The sequence below is a fragment of the Scomber japonicus genome, chromosome 2, assembly GCF_027409825.1.
Source record: "Scomber japonicus isolate fScoJap1 chromosome 2, fScoJap1.pri, whole genome shotgun sequence".
Classification (NCBI taxonomy): domain Eukaryota; kingdom Metazoa; phylum Chordata; class Actinopteri; order Scombriformes; family Scombridae; genus Scomber; species Scomber japonicus.
In genome coordinates, this window is record NC_070579.1 from 27,662,266 (window position 1) to 27,683,669 (window position 21,404).

Consider the following 21,404-nt stretch of genomic DNA (forward strand, 5'->3'; position numbering starts at 1 on the left):
TTTGCCCAAATAACAAAGAACTATATAATACAAAGTTTGAACTACGTAGATGAATGCAGTTCTGTCATTTAAGTTGGATTAATGTAAAACGTGTATATATACAAAATGAAGTTCAAAATAAGCCACACCACTGCATGCATAAGTCACCGCAAACAAAAAACAAGTCAGATGGAGAAATAAGAGTCATAAATAACACAATTACAACACATGCAATGCACACAAGGCTTAAAATGAAGGAACAGAAAAGGTGTGGATGGATTAAAGTTAGTTGGGGTTGTTTCAAAAAGATTACGTCAGTGACTGGAGAGGTTAACATTTGATGGTGTGTAATCTTTTCCATCTTTTTCCTTGTACATTGTAACTAAAACTGCATACAATTGTTTCCTCAAATGTAACAGTTTTGCAGTCCATAAATTGAGAAAAAAAACAACTCTTCAACAAAACAATATCTTCAATCTCACCATGACGAAAAGCCTGAAAATTAAAATGGCTTCTTTAGTCTTTGAATAGGAGATCAAGAACACTGAAAATGAACAAAGGGCAAGGCACTGAGTGCTTTCACTGTTTTTAGAAAATGAAAAGAACCAGGGAAAGAACAGCTGCTGGTTCAAAACACGTTTTGGGGTGGCAGACTAACAGTCACAAAGTCTGCTCGATGGTTTGTTGCCCGCCATGTCTGACAAACCATTCTAGGCAGCGGAGGACAGCTCACCGCCAATGTCGGCCATGATGCTGTGAATCCAGAGGTCCCTGTCCTCTATTCCAGTGTCCACCAGGTAGACTGTCAGCTTGCGCTCCCACAGCTCACCCTTGACCTCTGACTTGTCCTGCACACTCTCCACCTGGGCTACGAGTGCTCGCTTCTCCACGTGGTTCCTGAATAACATGGAGGCCTCCTCCGACCACTGGTTCTGCGTCACACCTGCAAGATGGACAGGACAAACAGACACAAAGTTTAATGTTACACCATCAGTGATCCAACTGATAAAGCTTGTCTTCAATTGTGCTTGAGAGCCTGAGAACATCCCCAAATTCAAAACTTCCTCTCATCTCACTGCTGACTTTTTTTTAAAATTGACTGTAGGTGAAAGACATGTGGTATAATGAGACAATACAGTATACAACAAAACCAAATACACTCCTGTACAATATAACAAAAAAATTAAACAATTCAAAATCTTACAATAATTGTATTTTCATGATGAAGTGTAGGGTATTTGATCCTATTTATAATTTTAAAAAACTGGTTGGAGAGACTAAATTGCGTTTCATGCAGAAAAGTTGCAGTAATTTAGCAAAATGATGTATTATTGTTTTTTAAATACTGACAGAGAAATAACAATAAATAATTTGCTTAATGAGTTTGGAAAATGATTGTGGATTAAAAATCTTTTTAACTCACCTGCCAGCTGAGCAGTCATAGCCTGGAAAGGCAGCTGTCTGAATTCCTCTATCAGGGGCCGCAGGAGAGTACTGCGGACCAGCTCATGTTTGCCGTGGTCCAACTCATAGACAGAAATCAACCCATTGGCCAGAACGCCTTTCACCAGCACACGATGCCAGCTGGGTAGAGATATGCACTGGTTATACTGACTGTAGCACTATATGGTCCACAAAAGCAGCATTATAGCTAACAAATAAAATTCACATCCACATTCATTTTTCTAATAATCTCTCATTTTCTCAATATAACAAGTCTAATGTAGCAGATTTTTTTTTCCAGGGATCAAGTATGTGCTACTGCTGCAGTAGTCATGTGCGTATTTACTATATGCATCAAGTTCACATGAGGTACAACATTTTAAATCACTTACTTCTTGTCTATTTTGGAAGCGTAGATCTCTCCCTTCTCAATTTGTGTAACTGTGATGGTCTTCTGGTTATAGTAGAGCATCATCTCCCCCATCAACACCACCAGTTTATGCAGGTCCTGCCATGGCTGCAGCACAAAGTAACCAGGGTGGCAGGCCGCTGGCACAAACACATCCATATTCTGACCAGGCTAAAAGTAGATAAGAAGGGTTATATCATCATTCATGTCCACACTAGAGTAGATACTGCTTTAGTTGTAGTCAGAATTAACAGTATTGTATGTAGCCTCAGATACATCTGTTTTATTGTAGTGTCCTGTTATTTGTTACTGTGTATATTTTCTAAATAATAAAAGCTTAACTCAGTAAGTGATGTTTATTGTTACCTCAAGGGTTAAAAGATAGATTAATTACCCTTCTTGCATTTGCTACATGCACTGTTTATTACTGTCATTAACCAAATAATAATAAGCCCGAATAAGATGTGCGCAAGATAAAGTGTGTGCCTCTCCACGCACCAGGGGAAGCTCCAGTGGAGGCGGCAGAGGAAGTGGCTGCTTCTCCGTTTTGGTGGGTGTATCTTGGACAGGTGATTCATCTGCTCGAGTTGAATTCTGGACAGCTGGGTTCGGGACAGCTGGGTTCAGGACAGGACTGCTCAGACTCAGCTTCTCCACTAGAGCACTGAGACCTAGCATTTGAAAAAACAAAAACAACATAAAAATAGGTCCCTAAAAACAAAACAAAGAATATCTCACTGTTCTAATACTTTGATTTCACACCCAAAAAAACCCTCCACGGTATAAAGATTGGACAGATTTGTTCATGTGCGCACACTTTGTGTTTGCTGGCTCATCTTGTGCTGTATTACCTATATCCACACCATTGTTTTTGTTCTGTGCTGTGAGCTTCTGCCACAACTCTGACTGGGCCAGCTGATGGTTGATGCTCTTGTCCAGCTCCTGACTGTCAGCACCAATGAACAGGTACATATGAACCAGTCGGTCCCCTTTGTGCTGGTCTAACTTCAAGATCTTAAAATGAGATGAGGCAGCAAGTTAAAAAAAATACAAACAAATACAAATTTAGAGAGATCTAAATATATTATAAATGTCATACTGTTGCACCAAGACACTATCTGAACCATTAAAATGACAGCCTGCAAACACCCCAGTCTATCAGGCAGTCCTCTAAAAAGGCTCCATTTGTAGGGAAAAACATAACTTGGCTATGTGCTTAACTTTACATTACAGATATTACCTTCATTTTACAATCCTCAGCACCCAGGACAGCCTCTTTCACCCACAGCACAGCCTCTGGAGACCAGTCTCCTTCTGGAACTGTCAGATCAGCCAGGCGGCATTTGATAGCCTAAGGAAAACAATAACACAATATTATTACACAATCGCTGTTATAGATTCACAACATTTGATCTGCAAAAATGTGACTGACATGTTCCACAAAACAAAAAATCAGTGTATCAAAAATCCTTAGCTTCCTTTGTCACACACACACACACACACACACGACCTGTGGTGGGATGATGATGAAGTCTTTAAGTAGAAGAGGGGGGATCTCTCGGAGCTCGGTAACCTCTACAGTTGCTGGGACACCCAAGTCGATGAAGAGGATCTCTACCACTCTGTTGCTGTACAGGTTGGCGATCTAAAAACAAGAGACTTTTTTAAACAACGTGGAGTCTTTCTCCATTGTTGTTCTATTGTGTTGTGAGTGTACTTCAAATTGAAATTAATAATATGGTTTACAAAGCTGAGAAAGAGTGGTCATGCCAACTCCGCTCCTACCTCCACTCTGGACCATTTTCCTTTGTAGCGGGCTAGACAGAACTTGCCAATGAAGGGTCGAGAAACCAAAGACTCAGTCGTCATCTGGTGGGAACAGTCACAATTCCATCAGCCGTATAAATAAAAGACATACTTAAAGATTCTAGTGTGGTAATAAGTGCAACAAAAACATTTCTGAGATGTGCAGCACTAGAACTCTTTGTGTATAATTACAGTTCCCTCTTGCTGAAAACATTTGGATGAAGACATCCCTTCTTTCATCACATCTAGGACTGGGTACTGCTACCTTGACTTTGTTACCAGTTCCTGAATGATCTGATCAGAACTAATGTTAAACTCAAATGAATTAAAATGGTAAATTCAAAACAAACCTATTATGTTCAACAGCATTGTGTAAGATTTATTGGCGTTTAGCAGAAGGGACTTGGCAGAAATATACCCCAGAAACCAAAACCAAATACCGGTTCTGGAGAGGGCCATTCACAAGTTTGGGTCTCCTACACGCTTGGAAGGAGATTATGAGTGGAGGCATATTCATTTGGTTGCAATCTAAACCTCACTGTTTGATGCTACTCAATTTCACTCAATGGACCTTTAAGTGAATAAATGGCAATATACATGTACTTGACAGTCTTATCTACCTGTGAGATGAAGAAGGCCTCAGTTTGTTCCAGTAACTTGCTGAGTCGTGCAGTTCCTCTGGAGGGCAGTTGACAGTAGATGATGCCATCTGCACACACATTTGTGACACACACATCCTGATAGGTGACGTTTACCTACAGGCAATGGAGAGATTAATGTTACGTAACACAGAAAGAACTGATGACACTGAAGGTCTTGCAGTCCCAAATGAATGAAAAACTTGCACATTGTAAAGACTCCATAAAACATAACTGGCTGCTGTTGGACAGGACAGACTAATATGAGAACGGTACAACAGCACCACTCAGTGGTACAGATGAAGCCAAGAAAAATGAAAAACATGAGCAACTGTTTCTATACCCATAAAAGCTGTTACGATAACAGAGGGCTCTGCTTAGTCTCATGTGTCACACTATACATGTAATTACTGCCACAACACTAACAGTCAGAGGGTTGTTCATGGTCTCATCCTGCAGAGTCTTGAGGCAGACAGAGTTGATGTTGAGGTCATCATCCTGAGAGGTGTCGTACAGCACTGCCACAGGCGTCTCATTCTGTTGACAAGGCTCTAATGTCTCCATCAGCAAAATCTTCCCAACTGCCAACTTGTCCAAGCAGGACAACACCAATGGATGGGAGCTGAGTGCATCTAGACCTGAGAAGAAGATGAAAGATGGGAAAAAGGACAAGTGAAGCAGGGCTATTAGTGCCAATCAAACACTGTGGAATATTTGTGCTTTCAGCGACATCCAATGAGAAAAAACAACTTTTCTTTCTCTTATATACCTGCAAGCCTGACATTAATAGCCTGGAAGGGCAGAGAGAGGAAGTCCTGGTGCAGCTCCAACAGATTGGTTTTATTGGTCTCTACAGAGAAGCCATGGTCCACATAGTATACCTGGCACAAACAACGACAAAAAGGGTTTTTTGCAGCAGAAACAGGTCTATACCGAAAATTGTCATAAGTTGTTTTGCAGTTCAACTTTCTGTCTATGAGGATTTGTCAGTAGAACATACCACATCTGAAAGCAAACTAATTTTCACTTTATTTGACAGAATAAATTCAGCAGCTGACGTCAATGAGATCTATGTGAATTAGTCTGTACTGTCAACATATTTGGCAAATTCTCCCATTATCATACAGATTACCAACCTAATCATCGACAAAATGATCACGTTACCTTGACCTTGCCGGGGGTGCTGAACTCCGTGAACTGAGCTCTGGCCATCTCATCTCCGTCCTCTGCTCTGACTGCTACCAGCTGACCAACCACAGGGTTAGACAGAGGACTGTGGGAAGAGCCCTGGCTATAGAAGGAGCGCATGGCTTCTTCCATGGCTTCCTGGGCATTGGAATAGTCCTCACCTACATACCTGCAGAGTGAGACCACGTTTTTTAAAATTGTTCTCAATCTGTGCATGGTTAAGTGTAACATAGTTTTGAGTGAGCGAGGATGAAGTGTCCTACCGTATAGTAACAGTGTTGCTGCTTTTGGCATCAGTGATCAGCACAGAGGGGTATTGCTCCAAGGGAAGAACAAGATAGGTGGGAACCACAGGGCTTACAACCTCAAGACCAGAGGGAAGGGGACGGCTCCTGCACTGCTGGCTGCCTTGGCTGTCTTTGGCCTCCAAGTCCTCTCTGCTGGAGTTATACAGGATGGCCTGACCACAGCAAAGTACCGACACACATTAATACAACTGTTAGGCTATTCCCTGTTTTCTCTATACCAATCATCATTCCAACCTATCACTTCTTCAAGAGCAAGGTTCACTTGTTAATGGCAATTATGAGTGTAAGTGTTAAGCCAAGTGAGCTCAAAAAGATATACTCTCCATGGTGCCCTTACACTGCTGTTGATGACTAGCTTAATTTGCAGGGTACATTATCTGTGGAACAGGCACACTCACTTACCTTCTTCTTATCATGTGGCAAAGGGTACTCCACATTGCATATATCCAGCAAAAGAGATATGTTATCCAGAACATGTTCAGGGAAAGGTGTCTTGTATGTGTCCATGAAGAGTTTGGGCAGAGCGTGGACCCACAGACCATGATTGTATTTGAACAGAAGCTCCTTTATTCTTTGACGCACATCACTTGACACAGCGGCGGCAGAAGATTTTGAGGGAGGAGAAGGGGCAGAGTTGGAGGAAGGGGAGAAAGTGACCTTCAAAAGCGGTAAAATGTCAGGGTCAGGTCGGAGGGAGGAAACTAATCCTGGAGGGCCAGTTGCTGCAGGGTAAGTCCAGGTAGGGGCTAAGGGGTTAGAGTTCTGGTTAATGGCCGTTGTAGGCAAGTAATAATTATCTTTACATCCACCACTGGAATGTGCAAGACTGACACATGGGGCCAGCCGCGGAGCAAGAGCTGGGTTGTGGGCAGGGCTGCGCAAGGAGACTGGAGACAACAGCTTGCCTGGAGAGGAAGCAACAGGCTGCTGGGGGAAAATGAAAGTGGGCTTAGCCAAGGGGCTTGTAGGTGGGACTGTAGGTTTAGGAGCAGGGGAAAAGGAGAGGGGGGAGGAAGGTTTCTCGGGTGTTGAGGCGCGTGAAGAAATGAGTGTGGTTGTGGTGCATGAATCTGTTTCCGATTTTGGAGGGGTGCTGTTTCTTGGGACAGCCAAGAGCTTGGGAGGAAGAGGGGGGTAAATCAGACGATCAGCCCGGTTGGTGCTGGAAGGTTGCTCTACCTGTGAAAAACAGATGATCAAGAGATGAAAAGATATTTCAAATATATTTGATTCCCATAAAAACTGTGAGGGAAAAACATCAACTCTCATCAACTACTTTTTCGATTAAAAAAAAAAAGTAGGTTAGTAGGTATATTGATCAGTCACAACTGTTATCTCTAATTGTGCCTTTTGGTCAAGCATTTCAGAAAAAGGCCAGATCCTCCAGGTAAAAGGATATACTTAGATACAAAAATACAATACAATTGCACTATTTAAATGGTCTCAAGACAAATAGTGTTTCTTTCAAAAGGTTTTTTTTCACACTTACTGTAATTGGTAAACCTAACCTAACAACTACCCTTAATAACCTGTGTGAAATAATGTCAGATTTCTTTATTCACAGAAGGCCAGATATGCAAGTTTGAACAGGCCTTACATCAGGGCTTTCCACAAGTGCCGGCTGTCGGCCATATAGCCGACTACACAATTAGGTCCAGCAGAGCTATTTTAATGACTATTATTTCTATAGCCTACAGGCTATAAATATTATTTTTCGATTTGAATAAAATTAAAAGTTTTTCTAACAGACTGACAACAATGTCAAACTGAACCGCACTCATTTAAATTGTGATTCGCTTTACTTGTACTGATATTAACCACAAATTACTCGATCAAATGATCAACGCCGACTTCATTGCTCACAAGTGAGAGAAACTCATTCGCGGCTCCAACATGCAGTGTGTGTGCACGCGCATGCACAGCAGTGTGTCGGGGCCCTCGGAGACGACTGAAGCAGAGCTTCTTTTGTCACCATAAAAACGGTACATCCACCAGTAGCCCAAAACAATGACCTACTGGTAATCCAGTCTTCTCTTCAAGCGTTCAATTAGCACCACCTGCGACAAGTGCTGACATCAAAAGACACTGCCGGTTGTACAAACCAAACAGTCTCGTGAGAGTGTATTTTCATTAGTTATAAAAGGGAGAAATGTTTGCTGAGTGTTTAATTGTGTAGCCACCATTGCAGACTGCTGGCGTTGTTAATTCACAGCATACTCAGTTGCGTGAATGTGTCATGCACCGAAAATAAGAGAGTTACAAGCCCAGAACGCCTCATGGTGTAATACTAGGTGAGCTTGTATAGCCTATTATTTATTATTTTTGGTGCGCAAATCAGTTTTCATTGGTGGATTAGCGTCTGGGATACTTAGTTACACCAATGAGTAGATGCAATATGCTTATTATTATGCTTACTGCTTTGAAGAATATAAGGTGGCCATCATACCATGACTAAAAACCACACTGAGGCACACTTTTCTACAACTGAAAGACTCACCATACAAGTGTCTGTCCACTTTTCCAGATCTATGAGCACCTGAGGGTGGAGCTTCTCATTGAACATTTCACTGTAGACCCCTGATAATTTTGACATCCAGAGTCCACTGCAGAACTTCTTCAGTAATCGAGTTATTCGACTCTGCATCAGCTTCTGGTCATACCCACCAGACTGCATGGAGGAATCACATGATTGATCACTCAACCACAGCTCATTATGATAAGAAATGTCAACACAAAATGCTCTGTAAGTAAAGAGAAAGAATTTTCTGTACCTGGGAGCAGTTGGGTTTGTCGAATTTATCAGGAGGCTCCTCTGTGAAAGTGAGAGTGCTGGTATCAATAAACAGTGTGCAGCAGTTCATAGAGTGGTTTTTGGTCAATCAAATTCTCATATTTAAATACATTTTCATTTTGACAGCTCTGTCAAATATGCAGATGATACACTGCTCTGCAAAATTTCCTCCCCAGTGTCAAGAGTGAAATATCTTAGGGAATTCAAAAAGTTGTGAAAGTTGTTGAAGCTGCCACATACCTGTAGGCTTCTGATAGTTTGCCAAGCTCTTCTCTACCCTGTTGGCAACATCATCTTTTAGGCATATTGTGTTTTTCACAGTAACACACTGTAAGTCACTGTGCAGAGCGGACCGAACGGTTCAATATTTTACAGAGTATCGTTGCATCCCTAGTTTAAAAACACCTTAGTAATGGCTTGCTGGATTTTGAAGCCCATGTTCTTAATGTCTCAAGTGTGACATATGTGAACACACTTCATTTTAATACATAATATTCTATGGGCAAATATTTAAGACCTGAGAATTATAAAATATTTTTTATTTGATTCATACAATACAATTAACTACTAGATATAGAAGAACAAGGTTTAGGCTAAGTGGTATGAGTTTTGTTCACCTGTCAGGGAAGACGCATCGTTTCACAGCTTGTGGAGCAGGTGGTTGCCTGTGCTCGACAGGTGTGATAGAGCTAAATTTTCGGTCCAACTGCCTGAAATTTGGGGAACACAAGGATTCATTTTGGAATGTACTTAAAGCACAAAGAGAATCATAATCACAGAAAATATAAATTACTGAAAGCAAGTTCACACAAAGTGTTAAAAGAAAGAAAAATCCATACTGCTCTTTTTTTTTAAAAATGAGAACGGAAATGCAGATATCTAATAACATCCACCTGTAATCTCCTGAGGCGCTGAATCCTCTGTAACCACCATGGGACCGAGGGTGGCTTGCTGGCCGGTTTGAGGAACCACTAGCAGAGGGTTGGCGCAGAGAGGATCTTGGCATCACTAAAAGTATAAAAAGAGGTAATACCCTTTAACACAGCTGATGCTCATATGACACATCTACCCAACGCATGTTAGACCCATTCATAGCTGCTTTTACATCCTGCTTGTCAATGTTAGCTGAGACTCCAGTGAAGTTTAAGAACTTGAGTGATACACCTGAAAAGCCCTACCTCTCCCCCTAATCACTAATGCATCCTTTCTCTCTTTTTTTAGTGGGTCTATTAAATTAATTTTAATCGTCACTTTCATTCAACCAATTTCCATTCCTAATAACAATGTCAGGTCATCAAATCCTGCAACGTCCAACCCTGGTAGAGAGGAAGGCCAGCTGGTTTGTGCCTCCTAATTCTACTGGTGGTTATCGCCCTATGAGCAGTGCAATAACACAAAAATAAACCTGAAACTTTCTCAAACAACCTGTGAGCCTGGGATGCACGCTCTTTAAAATGTATTATTTAGAGACAAAGCTGCATGTTCCAATTGACAAGTGTGGCCTACCGTTGAGCATGTAAGGGTTGGAGGGTTTAAATCTCATCCTGCAGTTGACAACTTGGGAGCGACCAGATTTCTTGGAACTCTTCTGCTTGGCCACGAGCTCAGCAATGTGAGCCGTCTCTTTACATACTGCAGCAAAACACTTCATCTATAGAGCAGATTCAGATAAGTTTGTCATTATCATACACAAATCTTAACACTCCTTAGGTGGAATTCTTTGTATTGCAAGGAGTTACATAAAGTGTTTTTACAGTAAAGTGATGTAATTTCCTGAACATAGACAACTTTAGCTGTTCTTCTATTTCCCTTTGCCCACTTAAGTCATCAAATCCAAATTACTGGTAACTGTTTTATCAAACATCTTGTGTAAACATTTTGTGAAAGCACCATTACTCTCTGCATTATTGATAGAGGTATATAATCAAAAATACTGTGATATTTGATTTTGTCCATATCTCCAAACTCTACTCAACACAATTAAAAAAAAAACATATCCTAAAGTACTAGTGATTCAATACATGAAACATCAAGTTTTGCAAAAGCAATCACACAAAGTCAGATTAAGTAAATTAATTAGTAAGTGAGCCAATGGCCTTACTAATATGGCTTTGTAATAAAACCAGCCTTACCTCACCCATGCGATACTCCAGGCGGACTACAGAAGGTATGCTCTTGAGGTAATCGTCCAATTTGGAGTAGCCCAGCTTCTTCAGAGGGATGTTCTCTCCGCACAGTGACCGGTACTCTGACTGGAGGGTGTTAATGGGCACACCAGTCTTGCTAGACTGGAGTACAGACCGCAACATTTTCTTGATAGACTCGCTATCCGACATCCTGGTAAATAGACACTGAAACAGATACACAGAAATAAAAATCAGTGGAAATGCACCCGTGCATAACAATCAACTGAGGGAGTAACCAGCCCTGTTAAATAATAAGGTGCCATGTTCTGTAAATAATACCCCCATGAAAATTGTGTTTCCAGCACAGTGTGTCCTTGATTTACTGTCACTGAGTTCTGTTACTTTACAATTATGGGCATATCCAACCTCTTTGAGACATATTTCTCTCTACCTTTGAAACACCAAGGTAACAGTAACCTGGGTCTTTGTGGTGGTATCTGACAGTGTGAACAGTTCTAAATGGTGACACTTTAACTTTGTTTAATTCATTTAAAAACATGTAGAGAAGGACTATCCAATTCTGGTCAAGATGTATGCATTAACCAGGTTACGAGGAAACAAACAAAAGTTTTGTTTGGATGACATTCAGGCCTCCAACTTATTTCTATCATCTGTCTCCATTGACACATTACCCTCCAGATCAGAACAAGTTTCCAAATGACATATTTTAAATTAATCCTTCTCGCTGAGTTAAATTTTCTCCACAACAAATATTCATTAAGTATTTTTTGCCAAAAGAAAACTTTGAATCCACTGTCACTATCACTTCTTCGGATTCAAGGTCACTTTTTGTGGGTAAGGTCAATTTACCTTAGCCTGGATGATGTTGAGTTAGCTATACCACGATGCTAGCATTACCACGATGCTAGCATTACCCGCCGCAGCGTCCAAGTAGCCTTAGCAAGCCAGTTTTACCCTTAAAATGTCAACTATTAGACGAATAATGAATTAAAATAGGCAATGTAAATTAGACATATGTGATTAAGTGTGCCTAAAACCATATTTTTTGTTTATTGTGTATCAATATCCCATGTGATAAAAGTCGCTAGGAAGCGTGGACACTCACAAATCAATGGTTCAAACTCCACTCAGACTGATCCGATAATGGACTTATACCTTTAAACTGGGTGATGACTGTCTGGGCAATGTGGGAGTTAGCAAACGGCTATCATTAGCTAACTGTTAGCTACGGAGGTTGGATTGCAGGTAAAACAAAGTTTGTTATTTCGCCCCATAATTGACTTTTTACAAACCAACCAAAGTCACCTACGACCTGCAATTATGTTAACTTAAATTTAATAAAAAGACTACTGCATTTCCATGAGTAACTTACATATTAGCTAGCCAATCTGTGGATCTCCGTTTACTGCATTCAAACCTTACAGTCTATGATTCAAACCTGATTCCAACTCATGAACGCGTTCACGCCCACAAGTTCAAACCCTCACTACCGGTTAGCTAGTTATTCTGGCACATCATTTATGTATTTAACATGAATGTTTAATTATGGTCTAATATGTTCTTTGCTTCCAAAATGCATCACTTTAAGGGACCAACGAGTCAATGAGGCTGAAAACAGGTATTGTAGCTGTAGACGTGAGCCAAATTGTGAAAATATGCTGCGTTTAAGTGCTGTCGGAAATCCTAGAATTTAAGTTAGTTTTTTGCTGTTTAGCTAACTATATTTAAAACAGGAATTAAAATCCCTTCTACACGTTCGAAGTAAAACACACCAACGCAGCTTTGACCATTGTGTTTTTATTTCCAACTAAAAGCATTTGATTGTGCAACATATTCACAACTTCCTAATATGAAGTAGAGCTTGCTGATGTCTCTTTTATTTGCACAGGCCTAATGGGTATGTAGAATTCTTCATATGGGGCTTACATGACCACTATGATCTGCCAACAAAGGTTTATGAGAATATACAACAGCATAAAAGTAAAAGTGCATACATATTAAAAGTTATTTTAACAACCCCAGAATGACAAGCAGAACAGCTTTTGTCACATAATTCTACTAAATTAAAATAAAATGAACATTATTAATATTGAAAATGGCCAGTGGTAGTTATGATGTTAATGAGATAAATGTAATTGTGCATTGTCTATATACTGTACAGAAGTTGAAATATTACTGAAAATGAAATTATGCATTTTACAATGGTCCAAAAATATTTTATTTATTTATTTATAAGTTATAACTAGAACTTTGAGCTTCCTCAAATCACCCTGCATGTCATATAAAAAAACTTTTTTGACAAGCTACTTGATCACATCCTAGTTATTTGGAATAATCTGAGTTGTAGAAGTGTCACCAACTTGCAGAGCAATATTCTGTCTGTAGCCAGTACCTTGAGGCTTTTGTTCAGACCATTCAGTGACAGGTAGAATATAAAATGAAGTCTGAACAATAAATGAGAGTGAAAAAAATGGTATTCCAAAAATAAACAACACACTTACTTAACTTTTTTAAATACAGTATATACAATAAATCTGTGATACATGTTCTCACAACTTCTTAAAGTAAAATCTGTTGACCAAAGCTTTCACCTTTTCACTTTTCAATTTCACGCCAAACATTAGTGAAATTACAGCCCTTGAAACAGACTCACTGAAAACCGCTCAGTGTCCAACCCATATTTTTTAGCAGGATCCGAATCCATGAAAATACTTTAACAGTTTTCAGCTGGTGTGACTGTGATCTCTGGCAGTGGCAGTGATGTGGCTTGGCTGCTCTGTGTTTGTGAGGCCATGACCCAAGCCTGCACCACAGCATCTGACTGAGGAGACTCTAATGACGAAGGTAAGGAGAGGTGTTGCTTTCTGAGCAGGATCAGATGAGGGTTCCTCAGTAAGGTGTAAAGCAATGCCCAACGTCTCCTGGCCCGGCTATTTACAGGAGCTTCTGGAAAAAGTTAGGTGATGAGGAAACAAAACTTAAGTGGGAGAAAGATTACCTCTGATAAAAATATGAGAATCACTGCGAGACAAGAAGTAGACAGGGTTATTAAACAAAATTGCATAAATGCAAAAAAAAGTCATTTTAAAAAAAGATAGTAGTGTGGTCACAAGTCGGTGTGGTATATTTAGTAGATGACAGGTGGAAGCAGTGGTTATTTAATGGATGATTGTTCATGTCGGTGCTATATGCACACATATACATACCAGATAGTGTGTTGCTGAATGTGGAGTATGCAGATGCTATGTCTCTCTCCACAGTGTGGGAGACCAGCAGCTGGCAGAAACACATCATGACTGGATTGTTGTGATAATGGTCGGCAAAGATCATCCCAATCCATGTAGTGAAACCTGGAAAGTGCAGGGTATACTGTTAGATTGAGGAAAAATTCAGCTGATTAACTTAAGTGGCCTATGAATTCAGCCCAAATCTCTGCACACATACTCAACAAAAGCCACAAAGGTGATGAGTCCTGGTGGACAGGAAGTGAATAAATATGTAACAGCAACACATTTATAAAAATACATGGATGGTTTACATGTAGTTTCTCTGATTTCATTGTTTGCTGATATTTATCCATCATTTCCATGGGGTAGATAATGATTAAGTTGTCCCAGCTGTCACAGTGCTTTTTTTTTTACAGTTTTTTTCCCCTTTTCCACATTGACTGACATACATGGCTGACATATTCCTGAACCCTATTGTTACAGTTATATATGATGCTTTTTATTCAGAATTTATCATTGTAAGTGATCACATTTGAGATTGTCTTGAGAAACACAGTATATGGATGTGAAATACTGCCATCTACTGGAAGATACTGTGGATGCAAGGACCTCAAGGAGGAATCAAATGTATGAATATATGACAAAACCGTATAGAAATTAAACCTACCGCCATCAAATAATGGTTACAATAAATAATCTCATATCTACCACTCTTTCAAGACAAAATTGATGTTTGGCTAGCATTTCTTAATTCTTTTTAACAAAAAAAAACACTTTTGATTAGCACATGTTTCACTTCAAGTTAAGCTTACCAGCATCCATCTTTTCATATCCTCTCTGCATAATGGTTCGGTCAATGCGGGACACCAGCCATGTTCCCACCACAATGCTGCACAGCAGTCTCAAGATGCAGTTGCTGACCCCCATCACCACGTTGTAGAAAAAGAAGAAGTAGTTGAAGCAGTGGAAGGCTTTCCTGAAGTTGAAAGGGAAGGCAAACTGTAATTTCAAGTTATTGCACACAACAGATTTACTCAGAATCATGTTCACTTGTTCTGTTAATATTTGACATACATTATGAGTATAAAGTGTTTTTTCCAAAATGTAAAACACCATCACATTTATTCTGTATCTGCATGTTTCAGGTAGTTACTGAAACCACTTTGCACTGTTGATTAAGTGAGGAAGTTCATATTACGTAAAGGCAACGTTACATCAGATGATTGACACATACTGTTCTTAAACGGCCCACAGCTTATCACGAGATATTATCCGAGCTTCGTCTTTTTCAACGACCACTTCCCTTTTCAAGTTAGTGTTTATTGACAAATCAAGGATCTGACACGGCGATGGTTTTAAGGTCCCCATATGATATCAGGATTGAAATATATACACACCTGTTATTGAGAGCCAGAGGTTTGTTTTTATCAGTAGGACACATCTTATCCTGAAGGAAGAAAATCTGGACCAGAACAATCTGCAGAATCACCAGAGCTATCACGAGAGTGATGGTCAGACTGAGAGACAGAAGATGGGGGGGGGGGGGGGGGGGGGGGGGATTAACATAACCATCCACCCAGAGTCCACCCATTATCTATTTATCTGTACACACATACGCACACACAAACACACACACACACACACACACACACACACACACAGCAGCCTTACAGTATGATGCCAAGGTTGGTGAGCATGTTCAGTGCTTTTCCTTTCTGTATAGGAAGAATGATCAAATATACCAACAGCAGGGCAACCAGGAAGTGAATGAAGTGGACTATGACGTATCCTTATGAGAAAAAAGCAGATGAGACAATTATTTTACTTAGTCTTAATCTCATGTTTTAATTCTTTACTGACACTAATTAGCTGGCTGTACATTGTGTTTCATGATTGTCCATTCTCAAAATGCAGAAGTCAGAGTGTATTCTGTGCGACTGTTTCACTAACATCGTAACATGAGCACTAACAACTGTTGGTACCGATCAATAAAACTCTTTTGTTGCAAGGACATTTAACAGTATTGTAGTAAAGGGGTTCCACGGTTTTCCAAAGATATGGAGTTTCTTCCATAACCATTTTTTGTCAAGGAGAGAAAAAAAACTTAAACACACTCAAACGATGAGACACTAACACTGAAAAATGTATGAGGTGAAGCAGGTTTCACTGAATATTACACATGAAAACATCCTGCTGCTGGTGTCATTTGAATGGTGGTTCTGTCCCATAATGTGGGATATCCTGATGTACATTACTTTGCTCAGCTGTTGTATGTTTTTGGAAAGCATACAGCACCAAATACTCAGTTGTACATGTCATTCAGAAGATGAAAGGCTTACCCCACAGTGTGAACGCTATCTGCCACCCAGAGTATCTTGTAATCGAAGCCTGCAAAAATCAGTAGAGAGTTGAGCATTTCTGGATTTTGGTCAAAACCCAATGCATGCAATAATATGAGAGGTCAAATAGACTGTGATACAAATGTTCACACCCACCACACATGCACATATTCACACGCATAAAGTACCCATATGCTCATGCCACATTTTTCCACTGTGGGGGCCTTGTTAAGAAGGCTGACAGCCAGTACCAGATTTGGATAATCATGTAATGTTTTTTGCATTTTGCAGCCGGTGGGGTGCAGTTATCATGTGACGGTTTCAGGAAATGTGTTGATAAAACACTGTGACACAAATCATGACCTGACCTGGAAACACAGTTAAACTCGAGCCAATATCACGCTGGTGAATGCTGATTCAGAGTATGTAGTGCCAAATTGAAATCAGATTTTCCCTGGCATTGTCTACCATCTGTTGTGTGTGTGTGTGTGTGTGTGTGTGTGTGTGTGTGTGTGTGTGTGTGTGTGTGTGTATGTGTGTGTGCGTGTGTGTGTGCATGTGGTGTGTGCGTGTCACTCAGTGTGTCACTTACCACACTGACAGCAGACTTAGGGTTGTGAAACTTCTCAGGAAGAAAACCTTTCTGTCCTTTCCACAGTCTCTTCAAATGTTTCCTGTAGCATTAGTACACCGTGTGACTTATTTTCTTTTTTCTTTTTTTTTTCTTTATCACTGGTTGGGAAATTTCATCGAACATGTTTGAGTTTAAACTTTTTTGATCCTCAAGATATTTTTAGGGGTCTTACCTGTAGCATGCCAATACATGAAAGGTGTAGGCAACAGAGTTGAGACTAGCAAAGATGGTGGTAGCTAACCAAGACTCTGGAATGAAAGAAACAAAGAAAATTATACACATAATATCATCAATAGTATTAGCAATAGTCTGGTAGACAAACTTACTCCTGGACACATAGATGAATTCTTCCAGCTGTGGTATCATGGCTCCCAGAGCTTCAGTCTCATTACAAGCAGCAACCAGCTGTTTCAGTGTGTTCTTCCACTTGTCTGCTTGGTCAAAAGCCACATTACTAAGGCTGTAGTCAGCCAGTGTCATCTAAAGGAATGACATATACACACATAGGCACCATTAGATCTGTATTTCCAAAACAAAGAGGCATTTGATGACACACAAACACACATAACTTTGTCTTTACCGTATACAGGCCGATAAGCGATATGATGGCAGTGCCGATGATCCTGTTGGGGAACTTGAAGTAGGGATCCCACTCATACACTCTTCTCTGGAACCAGCTGAGGGGTTTACTGACACCAGACACCAGGTTTGTGTGTGTGTGTCTGTGTGAATGTGTGTGTGTGTGTGTGTGTGTGTGTGTGTGTGTGTGTGTGTGTGTGTGTGTGTGTGTGTGTGTGTGTGGCAGCTGGCATTGTTACTGATGCACCTTCTATGTGACATTCATCATTTCAAATGTTGCAAGATTTAAATTAAGCTGAGGAGTGGACTCACAACACCTTAGATCATGGAATTTACTAACAAAATTTGAACACACCACCTTTGACACGACATTACAACATGACAATAATGTACATTTAGCAATAAACAGATATAGAGGATATTGTTCCACAAATGACATTTTCATTGTGATGGATTGTAAGTCTCTGTCTACAAATACTAAACATATCTCATTCATACAATCTCAAGGTTCAATGCTGATTGTTATTATAATGACATGGCTGATAATATGACAGATATGTTAAAAATACATGAAGACATCTTTCTTATGTAAAGTGAACATGATTTGTAGGAAAATGGTTAAAACTTGCAGAATCAGACAACAATGATCAAAAGACATGCAAATCTCCCGCTAAACAAGGAACAAGGAAGGAAAAGCAGCATTGGTGTTTATGTATGAGTGTGTATTCTACCTGTGTGCCAGTGTTTTCTTCAGTAGGCTCTTAACATGATGCACCTGGTGCTGCTCAATCAACTCATTCGGGTCCTAGTGGCAGGTTAAGCATATTAATCCTCACTCAGTTTCTTTTTCAGAGACACCAACAAAACCTTACAGTGTAAAAATGTGTTACTGTCACTTGTTTTAGTTAGTTTAGTTAGTTTCTAAGTTTGAAAAATCACATATTATCATATTGTCTAACTGTATTGCTTAGTAGGTTTTGCTTTAGCGACAATACAAAGCCAGAATAACTTGAATGACAATGGTTCTATGGTCAGTGGTTCTGACCTCCTGTTCCAACTGCAGATGTATTCGGACCCCTTTGACCAGTATGTAGATAAATCGTCCCAAGAGGAAGATGACAGAGAGGATGCAGGGCCATTGGACAATTATCTTCTGGTATTTACCCAAAACCTATCAAAAACATAGTCATTAATTTATTAATTTTTTATCATGTACTTACTAAACACCAACAGCCAAGAAGACACAGAGGTGGTGACTTGGTGGAATAGCCTCAATATTTCTCTGCTAGCTTTCATGATGTGTTTAGTACTCACCTACCTTACCATCAGGACAGGTGACTATGTCCCAGACTGTAACGATGATCCTAGAAACAATCACACAGACATATATAACCAACATTAAGGGTCTTAGTAAGATGTTGGGCCACCACCTGCCGCCAGAACAGCTTCAATGCTCCTTTTCATTGATTCTAGTGAACTCTACTGGAGGGATGAATGCCATTTTTCTAAAAAAATATTCCCTCATTTGGTGTGTTGATGATGGTGACTGTCTAACAAGCTGCTCCAAAGTCTCCCATAGGTGTACAAATGGGTTGAGATCTGGTGACTGTGAAGGCCATAGCATCTTATCCACATCATTTTCATCCTCATCAAACCATTCAATGACCCTATGGATGGGTCACTGAATGGTACCCTATGGATGGGGGTATTGTCATCCTGGAAGAGACCACTCCCACCAGGGTAGAAATGAACAATCAGAACAACTAGGTATTACCTGTAAGGGGACAAGTGGACCCAACCCACGCCAGCAAAATGCCCCCCACAATATAACAGAGCCACAGATCACCTCGCTGTAGGGGTCAACCATTTAGATCAGTATCAGTTTGTCCTGTTATTTTGCACACGTCTGTATTGTAGTGTTTGTTACTTTGAGTGAAGTAATTATTGTAATGTATCATTTTTTAGGTCTGTTTTACAATGTTAAGACACATACCATATGTTTGAACACATGAATGACTTACCAGGCCAAAGAGTAGAGTATTCCCAGCACAGCCCCAGTTGTTCTGAAAGGTGTGGACAGACAGGCAAAAAAAGGGAAATTCACCAGGCCCACCTCTAAAGCGGCAACCAGGTAGACTATCGCTGAAGAGAACAGTCAGGAAACATCTAATCAGTCAGTGTGTTTGTTTGTTATATCTGTAAGGTGTTCAGGTTTGAAGCATACAGTAATATAAAAGCGGTAAACAGTGGGTGTACCTTTGGCCCAAGCTGGAAGGTGGAAGGGGATGTAACGTTCAGAGAAGAGCAGCAGGACACTTGAGGACACGGCACCAAATGCAAACCCATAGGACCAACGATTACTGAGGCTGCTTAAACTGTCCAGAGGCCTGGAGCACAATAATGACAACATGATTTGATCAACAACAGAGCAACAACAGGGTAAGGTGCCTGCTGGTAGCCTGATAAACTTTTTTTTTTAAAAGTACAACTCAATACAACATTGGTACTGAATTGAAGTTTTCATAACAGCAATTTACAGAAACAATTTACTGACGTAATTGTTCCCTTTATTGACTTACACCACAATGCCAAAACGTCCTCTCAGGAACGGCAGTCTGTGGTCAATGGTCAGCCTGTGTGCTCTTCTCTGGAGGAATGAAAGGATGCCTATGATCAGCACCTGGAAGATGACAAACCAATTACTACATAAAAAATACACCGTACCAGCACTGTCACATTGTGTGCATCAACAGCCATGAAAGTCAACATTCATTGTAATTTTAGTACAACACATGTATTAACTCTGCTACCTGTGATACTTTAGATGTCTTATTTGTACTGTTGACTGTAACTCTCCTAGTAATTTGTCACTTTGTCCCTCCTCTTTTGCTTTTGCTGAGGTGCCTCCCATTTTCTTCCTTTGTGAAAAGTCTTTTGTTTAGTTTTTTTAAGGGTCTCATATCTTGCATGTTACTGTCTATCTTTAGGTGTGATGAATATACAGTATAAACAGGCCATTTCCCTGTATGTACTAGAAAATATTTGTTTTAGATATGCTCTTGATATGTAAAAGCACATTGGTATTGTTCCCAGCCTTGTTTACATATTGCAGATGAGGTGGATGTACGACTCACCGCTGGAACTAGTGAAAGGTGAAAGAAGAGGTCTATCGAGATTCCATTTTGACAGTCCAGGACTGTGGGTTTCCTGGACAAACAGTGACGTTATGAACACAGTGTAATATAATGTGTTTAAACTGATCTGAAGTGAAAGGACAACATTTAACTGAATTACATTTGATGTAATGGACTAGATAGACCTGAGTAGGCTTACATTAAACTATCTAATCAAAAAAGGTAAAAGAAAACAACAACTTAATAATAATGAGTTCATAATGTATCACTAAGCTCTTGTTTACTGTTCTTTACATGTTTACTGTCTTGATTCAAAACAGTTTGAATCCCGTTGTTAATCTAACTCTACTCGTAATATTACTATAATCACCTCAACAGCTGATAGTAACAAAGTGAAGAGCAGTATCATAATGTAGTTACATATCTCTGTGTGAGTATGAGCAGTCTGTACTTACATATGTTCCACTTGGTTTTTTATCATCGTTGAGATAGTTCAAGTTCTGTTGAACTGTAAGCAGAATGGAAAGCACTGTGGACAGAAACCACTTCTGCGTTTCCTGGTTTCAACCATGTGATTCTCACACTTGACCCTTGACCTCAGGATTCAACAGTTAAGTTCTCTGGGGTTTTTTTATGTCCTCTGTCCCTGTGTATGCTCTGCGTTTCTGTGTCATCTGTCTGACTCTCTTGCCAACTGGTTTGCTCACACTCTCTCAGTTTGGCTTCATCACACACACACACACACACACACACACACTCTTGAACATTATTGATCATTGTGT

General features: G+C 40.1%; 2 protein-coding genes across 3 annotated transcripts; both read right to left on the bottom strand.

The window, feature by feature from the left end:
• Nucleotides 1-689: 689 nt before the first annotated feature.
• On the bottom strand, nt 690-10,904 carry tdrd7a (tudor domain containing 7 a). The gene is made up of 20 exons (XM_053332813.1): nt 10,695-10,904; nt 10,069-10,213; nt 9,456-9,570; nt 9,180-9,272; nt 8,799-8,840; nt 8,269-8,467; nt 6,174-6,950; nt 5,727-5,923; nt 5,440-5,632; nt 5,045-5,156; nt 4,702-4,913; nt 4,258-4,392; nt 3,617-3,700; nt 3,342-3,476; nt 3,072-3,182; nt 2,683-2,845; nt 2,330-2,502; nt 1,815-2,002; nt 1,403-1,563; nt 690-922 (listed from the first exon to the last, which is right to left on the bottom strand). The coding sequence occupies exons 1-20, from the start codon at nt 10,896-10,898 to the stop codon at nt 690-692; spliced, it is 3,672 nt and encodes a 1,223-aa protein (XP_053188788.1). The 5' UTR covers nt 10,899-10,904.
• Nucleotides 10,905-12,497: 1,593 nt separating this feature from the next.
• stra6l (STRA6-like) lies at nt 12,498-21,269 on the bottom strand. Of its 2 annotated transcripts, XM_053333864.1 has the most exons (18): nt 21,078-21,269; nt 20,623-20,695; nt 20,068-20,168; nt 19,745-19,875; nt 19,510-19,630; nt 18,807-18,852; nt 18,534-18,659; nt 18,220-18,293; nt 17,490-17,598; nt 17,236-17,389; nt 17,082-17,157; nt 16,868-16,949; nt 16,276-16,324; nt 15,608-15,725; nt 15,334-15,453; nt 14,749-14,912; nt 13,916-14,059; nt 12,499-13,655 (listed from the first exon to the last, which is right to left on the bottom strand). In XM_053333864.1, the coding sequence occupies exons 1-18, from the start codon at nt 21,101-21,103 to the stop codon at nt 13,423-13,425; spliced, it is 1,947 nt and encodes a 648-aa protein (XP_053189839.1). In that variant the 5' UTR covers nt 21,104-21,269; the 3' UTR covers nt 12,499-13,422. The 2 variants fall into 2 exon arrangements, with proteins under 2 accessions (XP_053189831.1, XP_053189839.1); XM_053333856.1 differs by having other exon boundaries at nt 12,498-13,655; nt 17,082-17,389.
• Nucleotides 21,270-21,404: the final 135 nt, after the last annotated feature.